This window comes from Typopeltis vanoorti, chromosome 1, assembly GCF_054136105.1.
Source record: "Typopeltis vanoorti isolate ZY-2024b chromosome 1, IOZ_Tvanoo_1.0, whole genome shotgun sequence".
Classification (NCBI taxonomy): Eukaryota; Metazoa; Arthropoda; class Arachnida; order Uropygi; family Thelyphonidae; genus Typopeltis; species Typopeltis vanoorti.
Genome location: NC_143549.1, coordinates 119,746,063 through 119,760,245, shown reverse-complemented (window position 1 = coordinate 119,760,245; position 14,183 = coordinate 119,746,063). Strand labels below are relative to the sequence as shown.

Below are 14,183 nucleotides of genomic sequence, written 5' to 3'. Positions count from 1 at the left end.
AATAAAGGTCGAAATTGGTCTGGATAGTGACCCTTCCCATAATGCATAGTATTATACATGTCCAGAAGGAGATGTGCTTTGCATTGTGGGATACTAAGGCAAGTGATGTAAAGTTATACCTCCTTCACCACAAGTTGCCTCAGTCCTAAAGTTACTTTGGGCACAAACTTTGTTTACTTACACTTGGATAAAAGATTAAACCAAGTACAGTGGTACCTCGGCTTGTGAACTTAATTCGTTCCTGACGGCGGCACATATCTCAAAACCTGATTTTCCATTATATCTTATGGGAAATCAATTAATCCATTCCCAGATTCAAAATTTAAAAAAAAATTCAAAAAATAAAAAAACTATTCTGAACTAAATGAAAAAAATGCAAAGAAATGGAGGAGCATTTTTACAACTATGCATTTCGTATACCATTACATCTTAATTTTTTTTTACTTTTGAAATCTTTGGGTTTACATGATTAGTATGAAAATCATCTTCCGTTAAATTGTTAAAAAAAAAAATAATAAACTTTCTTGTGACTGGTTTTGTGGTTCAGGAATTTGAGATGTTGTCATCAGTTGCTTCTTTTTGTCTCTTAGGTGAGGGAGGTTTAAAAAACCTATCCAACATTGACTGAATCTGTTGTTTCCTTAACACTCTTTTAAAGTGATTAATGACATTGTCATTGAAGATACTGGTGGCTCTAGAAACACTACCTTGATTTGGATGCCACTTGTTAACGAATTCTTGCAATTCATCCTAGTGCTGCAAGATTTTTTTTTTTATGTCACTTGTTAGAATTGCTCTCTTTTTGTTGCTATCTTCTTCGTCCTCTGAAGATATTTGCTTTTCCTCCTCATCCCTTTCTTTTTCCTGCTTTCTTCTTAACTCCTGTAGCTCTTCAGTGGTCAGCTCAACATTGTGCTCCTCTATCCTCTATGTCTTCTTCAACTTCCAAATGCATGGTCTTACCGAGACAACCGTATCTACAATGTCAATTTCACTTTCAGGTTCTTCCAACACAATTCCTCAGACACAGTCAGGCCATAACTTTTCCTAGGCTGATTTTAGAGTTCTCACAGAAACATCTTCCCATGCCTGACTTATAAGATGTAAACAATGAAGAATATTGAAGTGATTCTTTCAGAAATTCCCTGAGGGTTAATTCTGTGTCGGTGATAACTTCGAAACATCTTTGGAAAAGAGCTTTGAACTTTGGTATATATTTTTGAAGTTGGAAATAACATATTGATCCATTGGTTGTAGGAGTGGTGTGGTATTAGAAGGCAACTTAATTCTGATGAAATTAAACTCTTCATCCAAATCTTCTTCCAACTGGTGAATGTGCTGGAGCATTGTCCATTATAAGAAGAACTTTCTCAGGCAGACCCTTTTCTTGTAGATACTGTTTCACTGTGGGAGCAAAGACCTCTGTCATCCACTTACAGAAGAATTGCCTCGTTACCCAGGCGCTGTTGTTACCTCTCCACATAACTCTAGTTTGTGCCTGTTAACTTCTTGTCAATGCCAATGGTGACCTGCTTTCTTCAGGTCACCACTGGAGTTGGCACAAAAAAGCAAAGTTAGTCTATCTTTCATTGGCTCGTGTCCTGGCAATGCCATTTCCTCCTTAGTGATGAATGTTCTTCTTAGGCATTTTCTTCCAGAAAAGTCCAGTTTCATTGCAGTTGAAAACTTGTTCTGGTCTATAACCTTCTGATTCCATCAGTTTCTGAATTCCTTCATGAACCTTTCAGTGGCTTCTTTGTCAGCACTAGCACCTTCTCCGTGTCTAACAATACTATGGATACCAGTTCTATTTTGAATTTCTCAAACCATCCTTTGCTAGCTTTAAACTCTTCTCCAATGTCTTTGCTACTGCTAGTGGATGGCAAGTTCTGCGAAAGATCTTTGTAAATAGTTTGAGCGTGTAAACAAATCATATTTTGAGATACACTATCTCCTTTGAGTTACATGTCATTAATCCAGATGAGTAGTAAAGTTTCCATTTTTTCCATAACTTTATTTCTTCAAGATGACACAATAGATACTCCCTTTGGTCACATCCAGTTCCTTATAAAAGTCTGCTTTCTTGACAATTGCAGCTATGGTGGATTTGGACAAGTCATACTGCTTGCACAGATCACTTTGTCTGACTCCTTTCTCATATTTTTCCACAATCTCTTTCTTAATTTCTATTGTGAGTTTCTTCTTCTCTTCTTTCTTAGTTTTCTTTGGTCCCATGTTGAAAATAATATGCTCTTCAACGAAATGACACTTATCTTGTAGATTATTCAGAAAATAAACGTGAAGCTACAATAAAAGACGTCACTTATTAAGAAACAGTACACATAATAAATACAAACCTAAAAAAATTTTCACAAAGTGTATTGTTTGTTTACACAAATACCAAAATAGATACAAAAAAAGCAAATATGTGCAGCGTTTGTTGCATTTCAGATAAATACGACGTAGTAACAACAATCATTACACTAGTGATTTCTGTGTGCACTCAGCTAAACATGTATGAAAAAGTTAAAAAAAAAAAAAAAAAAAAAAAAAGTATAATGTGAAACAGGCTTTAGTTCATTTGAAAAGAAAAGCATCACGGTTCGTATCTAGAGGTCAAAATGGGATATGAAAAAAGATCATATCTCGAAAAGTTCGTATGTCGAGGTACCACTGTATATAATTTTGTGGTATCTTTAATTTACAGAGGTTCATTGCCGGAGTGGTTAGAGTGGCAGGGTGCAAGTGATGACTGCAAGCAATCTGCTAGGTGGTTAGTTTTCCAATGCCAAACAACAGGCTGTAGGTTGCATCCTGCTGTGGCCATGGATGTTTGTGGGAGAGAATTTCTTTACCCAATGTGAGACCATCATCCCACTTATTAGAAGCCTGAAGTCTCTAGAACAGAGTTTCCTGATTGTGTAAAGAAATGATGTACTATAGGCTTACCTTTCTTTAGTGAGAATATAAAAAAAAAGTTTAGGAAGAAAGAGAGAGAGAGAGGGAGAATCAGAATTTGAGAACATCTGAAAGAAAACTAAATTTTTTGAGTAGTTTGTGTTGACAGAGCAACTTAAATTGAAGATTACAATAATGATTAAAAAAAAAGTTTAGTATTTTTTAGGGGGGGGGACTATAAAGGAGTACTCTTAACATGACAGAACATAAACTGAGTCCTATCAAACAGCAACGCATAAAACTTCACAACTATGTGACTTAAAACTGAAATGAACAAGATATAATATTTGGTACTGTTGTAGAACCCTCTGTAAATGGAAAATATAGATGCCATGTATTGGCAGATTAGCACAATGAGATACAGGCTGAAAAATTATTATGGGAGACTTTAACTATGGGAGCATCAATTGGAAGTTTATACAGTTGGTAAAGGATAATTATATGAAACAACATGTGATAGAGGGGACCGGGGGGGGTTGAGGGTGTTGGATCGGATAATAGCATCAGACGATGTATCCATAACCAAGGTAGACACTCTGCCTCCAATTGGAGAGAGTGACCATGCAATCTTGTTCAAGGAAGTTGCCGAACACATGGAGTTCTCTGTCAGAAAGGGGCTTATGTTCAACTATAAGGCTGGTGATTATGAGAGACTCAGGAGTCATCATGGAACAGTGCCATGACTTGAGAAGCTACAAGGAAAGAATGTCAGTTGTGCATGGCAAGTGGTCAGAGATTGCTTGAGAGTAGCAGTATCAGACTGCATAGCCAAGGTCAGGAGAATAAACCAAGTTTGAATTAAGTGGATGAGGTAGGGATATAAAGTAAGAGCTGCAAAAGAAAAAAATATTATGGAGGAAACAAAGAAAAAAAGTGATCAACATACTCACAAGAAGTACAAAGTGCAAGCAAGAAGTGTGACTAGTATGGTAAGGAAAGTGAAAGCAGACTATGAGAGAGAGAGAGAGAGAGAGAGAATTAGCCAAATAGGCCAAAATAAACCCAAAATTCCACATGATATACATTGCTAAGCATAAAAGAGAGGTAAATTTCATCAGTGATGAATAAATTATAGGCATTAATTCAGTTGCATAGTTTCATATTTTGCAAAACTGGCAAAACTAATGTAAGAATTAAAGATTTCAATTAAAAAAAAAAAAATTAGTGTGTTATCTGGATTAAACTTTCCCATTTTTCCAGATAACACACTAAAAAAAAATTTTTTTTTTTTAAATTGAAACCTTTAATTCTTACATTAGTCTAATGTTATCTTTAATTGAATTTATAAATTAAAATTGTTATATGAAACTGTGAATTGATACCTATAATTTATTCATCACTGATGAAATTTACCTCTCTTTAATGCTTAGCAATGTAATATCATGAGGTTCATTCTACTTTTGAATGATCAATTATTTGTATTCCACCTTGTAAAAACTGTTCATATCAAGCCACTGAGAACAGTCTGCTAGTTTCAGACTGAAATATTTGGCAAACATTAAAATATTCTTGTGTTAAAGTGTTTATAATTCTTAATTTAATGTCACATGGCTTTGTAAAGAGAATGGATATAAGGCTAGTAGCATGGATAGGCAAATTGAAGACATCAGACAGCAGTATATGGTGGAGTGGAATCTAGGAGAATGATGGTGGTGAGTAGTGGAGTATCTTGGGGTTTGGTAGTAGGGCCATTATTCTTTAATTTGTATATCAATGACATAGGGAAAGATTCAAGAGGAGATAGTCAGTTGTTTATTGACAATGCAAAACTGGGAAGAACAACTGTTGATAAAGGTGATGTAGATCCTGCAGAATTATTTAAATAAACTGGCATTACGGGCAAAGGATAATCATTGTCAACTTAATGTTGCAAGTGTATATGCACTTCAGGTTGCAAAGGATGCATATGATGTATCATATTGATGGTATTGGATTGAAGAAAATTAATAAGGCTAGGGATTTGGGGATAATGGTAGACAAAGAGTTGAAGTTCGGAGGGCTTATTGCAAAAGTTGGTATAGCTCACTGAATTACTCGAATGCAAAAAAGACTAACAAGTCTTTTTTTGCATTCGAGATAAGGAGGTTATTATCCTTCTTTACAAGGCTATGTTTTGGTCATATCTTGACTACTGTGTACAGATTTGGTTACCTGGGTTTCTTGGGGACCAGGAGGTGGTTGAGAAGATTCAGAAACGAGGGCCAAGATGGTTACAAGTCTGTGGAACTTCAAGTATATAGGTTGAAGGTTTATGGGCTGCAAAGGTTGGTTAATAGGCAGAAAAGAGGAAACATGATAGAAACTTTTTAAGATATTAAAAAGATTTTATAAAATTGATGCAAGTGAAATTGTTTAAAATATGACAAACAGTCAGAGAACTAGGGACAATCTGTGGAAATTGTGCTAAGATTGTGGTTAACAGGGATGCGTGGACCAGATTTTTCGCATGGAGAGTGGCGAGCAAAATGGAATTGCAAGACCTGGTTGCGCGTTCCCTGATGGTGAATGGATTCAAGGAGAGGTATGATAGGATCTGTGTGTGTGCATGATGGTTGATTTGGGTCTCATGTGTTGAGTCTCTGCAGTCCATGGAGATGCTGTAAAATAATAACTCATTCAGTAACAACTTGGATGTGAACCCTACCTATGATGCAAAAAATGTACTTTTTTTTTTTTTTTTTTTATTAAGGTGAGATAAGTTAATCTCATACAGATGTGGCAGGGTGTTTCCTCCCAGTAATTTATATTTCTCAAGCCATAAGGCATACCAGAGAAGACATGAAAAAAAAAAAATAATAAATAAATAAATAAGAACACACGACAGAATACCTATTCCTTTTATATCGGTTGGTTTAATTTATATTTGGCGTCTTCTCTCTCATTGCTATTTTCTAATAACTGGCTTTTTGATTTTTTTTTTCCCCTCATTTTGCTTGACATGAAAATGACACTGCTTTTTCTTGTGTATTGTACTTGATATAGATACTGAATTCGTTGGAATTACAGCTGAGGCCTGTATATTATATGTTAAGTGTAACCCATCCAGTTTGTCCTTTATGTTGTAGGAGTAAATATTGAAGTTTCCTGGACAGAAACCCTACCACCTCCATGCAAAATCAGCTTATCTTTGGTATAAAAGCACTTAAAGGTTATAACATAACATCCCAGACAAGATTCATTTATTACCAACTACCAATGACATATTGCACTAACTGCACTATGGGAAAAATGAAAATGTACAGTGTATTTCAATATAACAACAAAAAGGATGAAATTGTTGCTGTCCTTGTTCTGGCCACACACACACACACACACACACCAACACCATAGCCAGAACGTACTATACATGCAAACTTTCTCTTTACTTACATCATGGTAAAATACAAATGGCTTGTAATGCCCTGTCCAGTTCTGCTAAAGCAACTATTCATAGCCTCCTCGCCATTAATAGGAATAAAATGTCACTTAAAAACTATATTCAACCCGCATTATCATTATGCAAGGTGTTGCCTAGAAATAATATTTGTTATTAATGGTCCATTAATGGTTTATATAAGCATTACAATAGTTAAGAAAAATAATCCCCTTCCTCCCTCATCACCTGCCCAAATAATATTATACCTTATCACAATTATTAAAATTTTCTTCAAACAAATCAAGCACTCAAAACTGAAAAATTAACAATTTCGCATGGTCTCACGTGTTCAAAGGCAAAATAGAAGTCTAATTTGCTCACTTCTTATTCTAATAATAACATCTTGGTAATAGTTTTAATAGTTTTCCTATTCGCACCGACAAAATAATTACTATTCCCTTTCCCATTCTAATTTGCCTCTTGGTACAAAAACACAACAGAGCATGCGTATTAGAAAGTCATAACCGTTTGATAAGAATATCTAAATGATCAGCACGCATGGTAAAATTTGATTGGATTACTTGATCGCTGACTCGACACGGAACGTCATGAAAAAGGCATAAAAAACAATACAGACCGTTAAAGTAGATCTTAAAATATATTCTTCAAAATTAATTTACCTTAAAAATTTCGGTGACGGAGAATGTGAAATATTTGAAGTTTCAGAGTGTATTTCCATATTTTCCAATTTTTTTCTAATGGATATAGGAAATGATCGAATAAGGCGATGCTGTCTGCACAGAGTTATGATAAAAGGTGCGAACATCGGTCGGGGGAAGGAGGGGATTCACCCTCCAATAACCATAAAACATAGAGATGAAAACACGTTTTAAGGGCAATTTCTGTCCTATTTACATTTAGCACGTGTAACACCTAGCGGTTCGGATATAAGCTTTCTTTTCCCCTTTCATATTCCTGAAAAGAATGAAAAAATACAATAAAATAATTCACAAGATATTTAAAAATATATATGTGTTCCTTTCCCTTTTCCTTTTCCTAAAAAGAAGAAAAAATACAATAAAATAATTCACAAGAAATTAAAAATATACACTACAATCTTAGGTTAAGATTACATAAACAGTGTTAGCAGATTCATCCATTTATTTCAAAAGTAAAAAAAAAAAAAAAAGCTAACGCCTTTTCATTCCCGTATAGGGAGTAAGCGAGGCAGTTTTTTAGCCATATCTAACTTTTGGAGTCTGAGTAGGCAGTTTAATCTCCACTGGTAGCCAATCAGAGATAGTTAACCCAAGGCTATCACTAATTAATCGGCACACAGTGAAGAAGACGGCTAGTAATTGCCGCCATCTAGTGGTCCCTAACCCTAACACAATATATTTAATGTCTGAAAATAGTGTGGGTTCGACGGCCGATTTTCTTGAGTTTACGGGACGAAAAACCCGAGTTTCCGAGAGGAAAAACCCGCTAGCCTGTGCCAGAGATCGACTAACTCTGGATCCGGTCGAGAAAAGGCTTAGAAAAAGTTCCTCTTTTTCTAAGCCTTTCGAACGCCTTTCGTCGTGCGGTCAAGCACTGTAGAGTGCAAATGCCACTTCTGCTGAGCTACACAGGCTCATCTTATTATTTCAAAAGTCTATCATGTGAAGATATTTCTGTCTTATCTATCAGAATTGAGGTAAATGAATCAGAGGTGCTTATGATAACCTCAGGATTTAAATTCAAATACTGTACTGCTGTGGGTTTGGATGGGATATCAGCTCGGGTCAGTGGCGCACCCAGGGGGGGGGGAAGGCTCTGCCCTCCAAAGAAAAAGAAAAAAACACTAGAAAATATTTTCTTAATTAATATTCATTTTTTTATTTATGTTGTGTCGTGGCTTCTATTTCTATACTACTTATGAATCAGCGATCACTGAAAATGCTCAGTCACAGGTCTTATGCAATGCAGAGTGTGTATTCTCAAATTGTCTATTCAACTCCCCCCCCCAAAAAAAATTTAAATATTGAGTACGCTACTGGCTCGGGTATTATGTGAAATTGCAAAGAATTGTCAGTATCTGTTACTTAGCTCTGGTAAGTTCCCTAGTAAGTGGAAGATAGGTAAAATAGTTCCTTAGTATAAAGAGGCTCTAAGACTGAGGTAGGAAATTACTGATGGGTCACTATAAGTGGTGGTAAAAGTATTACAAAAGTTAGTTAAATACAGAATTCAGGAATGGGTGGATAAGAATATGATACTTTATGGAAGGGGGGGGGGGTATGATCTCGTTAAAGGTCGGTCTTGCCTTAGTAATTTATTAACTTTTTACAATACTGTGTCAGCGGGTTGGACAAGGGGAAAGGTTACAGAGTGATATTGCTAGATTTTTGCTAAAGCGTTTGAATTTTTATATAACGAATCCTGTGGTGAATTCATCACTAAAAACACACGTAATAACCTAATGACTACTTAATTTGTAAATATTTAATTTTCTTATACAACACGTTACTGCACGCATATTGAGATTCCATTGTAATCATGCACCCTAACTGTATGTTATTCCTAGTATTGTTTAAACTACTGTACTGATGATGTCCCAAGATACTTGGGATGAAATATTTACGAATTAAATAGTCATTACTGTGGTTATTACGTGTGTTTTTAGTGAAAATATCCCATGGAATACTGTTACACAAATTAAAATAAATGGGGATGGGTATTAAACTGGTGATGTGGATGTGATAATGACTCATGGACAGATACCAAAAAGTAGTCTGTGGAGAAAAAGTCTAGGATGAAGCAGTTAACCAGTAGTGAATGCTCTTCTTGGAAAGAAATAAAAGGCGTTAGCTGATTTTTTAATTTGTTATTGTTGTTGCTGTTGTTATTATTATTATTATTTTATCACATAATTGATATACATTAAAGATAAGATATCATATACTGAAAGTTGTTATCCGGTCTTTTCATTAAAATTGAAACATACTATTTGATTTTTAATATCATGGATTTAATAAACTTTTCAACAAATCGTCTACTAATTACGCTAGCTGTAACTGTCTAGGTTTGTCAAGATAAGAAAGGTTATACTAGTATTAAATGCAAAAAACAAAGGAATGAAGTAACGGTTTAAAAACAGTTAGACAAATTGGAGAGCACGTGACATCACACGCATAAGGCGTGAAGACTTAGTTATTGTTATTAAGTCGTGTTTTTCCGATAATAATCTCAATAGAAACCAGGGAAACATATAGAAAAATCTGTTAAATTCATTAAGATTAACGGAACTAAATTACACGAAAAATTATAAAACGCGACTTAATAACAATAACGAAGTCTTCACGCCTTACGCGTGTGATGTCAAGCGTGCTCTCCAATTTGTCTAACTGTTTTTAAATCGTTACTTCATTCTTTTGTTTTTTGCATTTAATATTGTACTAGCATAACTTTTCTCGTCTTGACAAACTAAACAGTTACAGTTAGCGAAACTAGTAGACGATTTGTATAAATGTTTATTAAATCCATGGTCTTAAAAATCAAATAGTATGTTTCAATTTTAAGATATGATATAAATAAAAATTTGACTGGTGATACAGAACAATTCATATTCTACCCAAGAATCTAAGAATAGTTAATCAGGTAGCATCATGAAATATGCACTGTTCCAAGTAATGGTGTTTTTTGTAAGTCGTATGGGGTTACTTCATTGATGTTTAATTGCTGTAAATAGTTGGATAGCTTCTTTGAAGTTTCACCAAATGCGATAACTATTGGGATGACTTTGGTGTGTTTAAGCCACAGTCAGCCAACTTCGATTGCCAGATCTCAATATTTAGTAATTTTTTCCAGTTCTTTGTTGTTAATGTTGTTATCACTGGGTACTGCGATATCAATAATCCAAACTTGTCGATGTTCGATAATTGTGATAAGTTTTAAAAGAGGTATACCCTGAGTAGACATATCGATACAAAATTAATAACGGAAAAAACTCATGTACAAAGATTATTTAATAGTATAATTTTTTCATATATTTTTTTTATTTTTAGGAAATTTATTGACCTTTTTAGTTATCTTACACCAGCCACTTAGGTGGAGTTTTTTGGAATTGTCAGTTGTTTAATTTGAGCTTAATATGTATTGAAGATGCCTGTGACACACAGGAGAAAATTATACTATTAAATAATCTTTGTACATGAGTTTTTTACATTATTAATTTTGTATCGATCATTGTGATGTCAGGTCTATTTTGTTCCAAATGCATTTGGAACAAAATAGACCTGACATCATCTTTCTGATCGCATAATCTACATTTGCTGTTATTATTGATATTGAAAATTTTTGCTTTGATTCAATTAGTTTGTAATGCCTGTTCTTGAGCTACTAGAATAAATCCTTCTGTTTCTTTTTTAATGTATCCGTGATGTAGCCATTGCCCACTCTTGTTCACATCCATTTTGTCCTCAGTATCTCGAAGAAATTGGCCATGCAAGGTTTTATTTTTCCAGCGCACATATCGGTTATTTTGTTGTTCCTTTTTATAATCGGATTTGTTTCCTGTTGCTTTTAGAAGGCCCTCTTGTGTAATTGCTTGAAGCATTGGCTCAGAGCTATTGTCGATGTAATTTCTTAAACCAATTCCTTCTTCTTCTACAGTCTGTCTCACTTGCAGCAGATCCCGTCCACTAGGGCAGTGGTTTCCAAGGTGTGGTACGCATAACGCAAGGGGTACGCGAGTCGATACGTGGGGGTACGTCAAAAAAAAAAGTTTCATAATTGATAGGAAAAACATTAAGTAATTAATTAAATATAAAGAATATTACTTTCGTTCATCAATTAAACATATATCTAATATGGACAAAGACGTTATAAAGATCCTGTAAACTTAAATTTGCGAATAGCGCACATTGGGCGACTTTGCACACTAATCGTCCGTGGCAAAGCTGTCATGTTTTTTAAAACTAGGGAGTAAATCTTTTACTTCTTATCATTGTCATTGTTTGTAGGGCATCCTAGTGTTGACAAGCCCAACTAGAGAAAGAAAATTGCTTAGCTATCCTGCTATCTACAGATGACACCACAGTTGTATTAATTATTTGACTATTAGTAGTAATAGTCTATTACTACTAGACTAGTCTAGACTATTAGTAGTAGTAGTGCCCGGGGCAGAGCTTACTACCGGGTGCGTCCCCAGGTGGCGGATCGGGGAACAGCCTTCAGATATGGAGGCTAGCTGCGATATAAACAGAGCAATCTGGCGAATAAGCAGCCGTGGACCAACAGCGACTGAGCTATCAGGGCGTGGGGAAGCAGAAGTGACAACTCTGTCTCACTTAAAACCTCACAAAGCCCAATGACAACTCGGTGACATGGCGAGTAGTGCCGCCATTAAATAAGTACCTGCTGGGGTCACTACCCCTGACATTGGGAAGCAGTACTGACACAAGGTTGAAGCCAAATGATGACGGAAAAGCTTGTGATCAGAGATTTGCAGAGGGCAATATGATTATATTGTGTGCGTCTGTAATACTGCGGAGCAGAAAGCAAACGGAGAAACTACTGCTCTACCATATCTCCAGAACAACCACCATGGCGAGCAAACCCTTACAATTGGCCCCAAGTTCCCGGCGTCCCTTAAATGGTACAGGGGTGAGAAGAATTTCCGGGCTCAAAATGGTGTCCACTTTTAAAATTGCAACTTGGAATGTCAGAACTCTGTATGAAGCTGGCAAATTAAGAAATGCCACAAGAGAAATGAAGAGGCTGGGCATCCGGATTTTGGGAATTTGCGAGACAAGATGGCCAGGATCTGGAAAGTGTCAACAAGATAATACAACAATGTATTACTCTGGGAATGATGAGAACAAACATCGACATGGTGTAGCTGTAATAGTAGATGAAGAAATCAATAAATCAGTAATAAATTGGATTCCATTTTCTGAAAGGATAATGCTGTTACAACTTAAGGGAAACCCCGTTAACATAAATATCATCCAAGCTTATGCACCCACAGCTGACAAAAGTGAAGAGGATGTTGAAGAGTTTTATGAACACATAAAAGAGATTAAAAACCTAACAAAGAAACATGATATAAACATGATGGGTGACTTCAATGCAAAAGTAGGAAGAGGGGTGATGGAGAAATTGTTGGCGAACATGGCTTAGGCACCAGAAATGACAAAGGAGATCGCCTAGTCCAGTTCTGTCAGGAAGAAGATCTAACAATAGCAAATACCTGGTTTAAACTTCCACCAAGAAGACTATACACTTGGAAATCGCCTCAAGATAACAAACATAATATTGTCAGAAATCAAATTGATTATATACTGATAAATAAAAGATTCCACAGTAGTATAAAGAGTGCAAAGACTTATCCTGGAGCAGATATCTCATCAGACCACAATCCCATAGTTGCAGAAGTACGTCTTAGATTAAAATCAGCTAAAAATCACAAAAGAAGAAAAAGAAAATTGATGTAGAAACACTGAAAGACCCGAACATAAATAAAAGTGCCAAGACACAGCTTAACCTGCGATTACAACAGATTAACATAGAAGAAAATAAAAGTGTAGAATCTCTTTGGAATAGCTTAAAGAATGCCATCGTAACAACAAGTATTGAAGAAGTAGGTTATGTGAATAATATAAAACAACAGGAATGGATGACAGATGAGATTCTTTCTCTTATTGATACAAGAAGAATGTACAAAAATAAAGACCTAGCCAGGTATACAGAAACACATAACATCATCAAGAAAAAATAAAAGAAGCCAAGGAAAATTGGATGAAAAATTTATGTACTGAAATTGAACTGCTTCAGAAGAAACATGATAATTTCAATCTGTATAAGAAAATCAACGAAATTTCCGGAAAACTGAGGAAAAAGCAAATAGTGTCTCTAAGAAATGGAAAAATAGTTCTAGAAGAAGAGAATAAAGCACAGATTTGGTTAAAATATGTAACAGAACTTTTCAATGAAACTAGACAGAAGCCTATAAATAAAAAAGATAACATTCAAGGACCAGCAATCATGAAATGCGAAATAGAGAATGCTATACGAACAAGTAAAACAGGAAAAGCCAGTGGACCAGATGGTGTGCAAACAGAATTTTTAAAATTAATAGAACTAGATAACATCAAACGTCTTGAAAAACTAATTAATCAAATATATGAAAGTGATGAATTTCCATCGGATTGGCTCGAATCTACATTTATCACTATCCCAAAGAAACCCAAAGTGAATTCCTGTGGTGACTTCCGACTTATTAGTCTAATGAGCCAAACATTAAAAATATTTTTAAAAGTAATTCAGAATCGTATTTATAGAAAAAGTGAAGAAACTCTAAGTGAAACACAATTCGGCTTTCAGAATGGTTTTGGTACTAGAGAGGCCCTTTTCTGTACCCAAATATTGATACAAAAATGCATAGAAAAACAGAAATCTGTCTTTATGTGTTTCATAGAATTTGAAAAAGCATTCGACAAAGTCAGACACACTAACTTAATAGAAGTCCTTCAACAAACAAGGCTTGACGAACAAGACATAAGACTAATAACAAATCTGTATTGGAATCAGTCAGCTACCGTTCAATTAGACAACATTACCACCAGTGATATTAACATCAAAAGAGGAGTGAGACAAAGATGTGTGCTCTCACCACTCCTGTTCAACATATATGTAGAGGTAATCTTTTGGAAGAATGTCCAGAGGGAATCGCAATAAATGGAAAGATTGTTAACAACCTACGATATGCAGATGACACCGTGCTAATTGCAGATAACATTATGGATCTCCAAAAACTCATTGACAGAGTATACATAGAAAGCCAAAGAATGGGAATAAATATAAATATCAACAAGACAAAATACATGAT

The 14,183-nt window shown here is 35.2% G+C and overlaps 1 protein-coding gene across 1 annotated transcript in view; it reads right to left on the bottom strand.

The window, feature by feature from the left end:
• Positions 1-7,212, bottom strand: part of Naxe (NAD(P)HX epimerase) — a 152,761-nt gene extending 145,549 nt beyond the window's left edge. Inside the window, exon 1 of the mRNA XM_090399043.1 lies at positions 6,994-7,212. Coding sequence (XP_090255169.1) covers positions 6,994-7,139 — 146 coding nt within the window. The 5' untranslated portion in view covers positions 7,140-7,212. The remainder of the gene's footprint in view (positions 1-6,993) is intronic.
• Between the last annotated feature and the right edge of the window lie 6,971 nt (positions 7,213-14,183).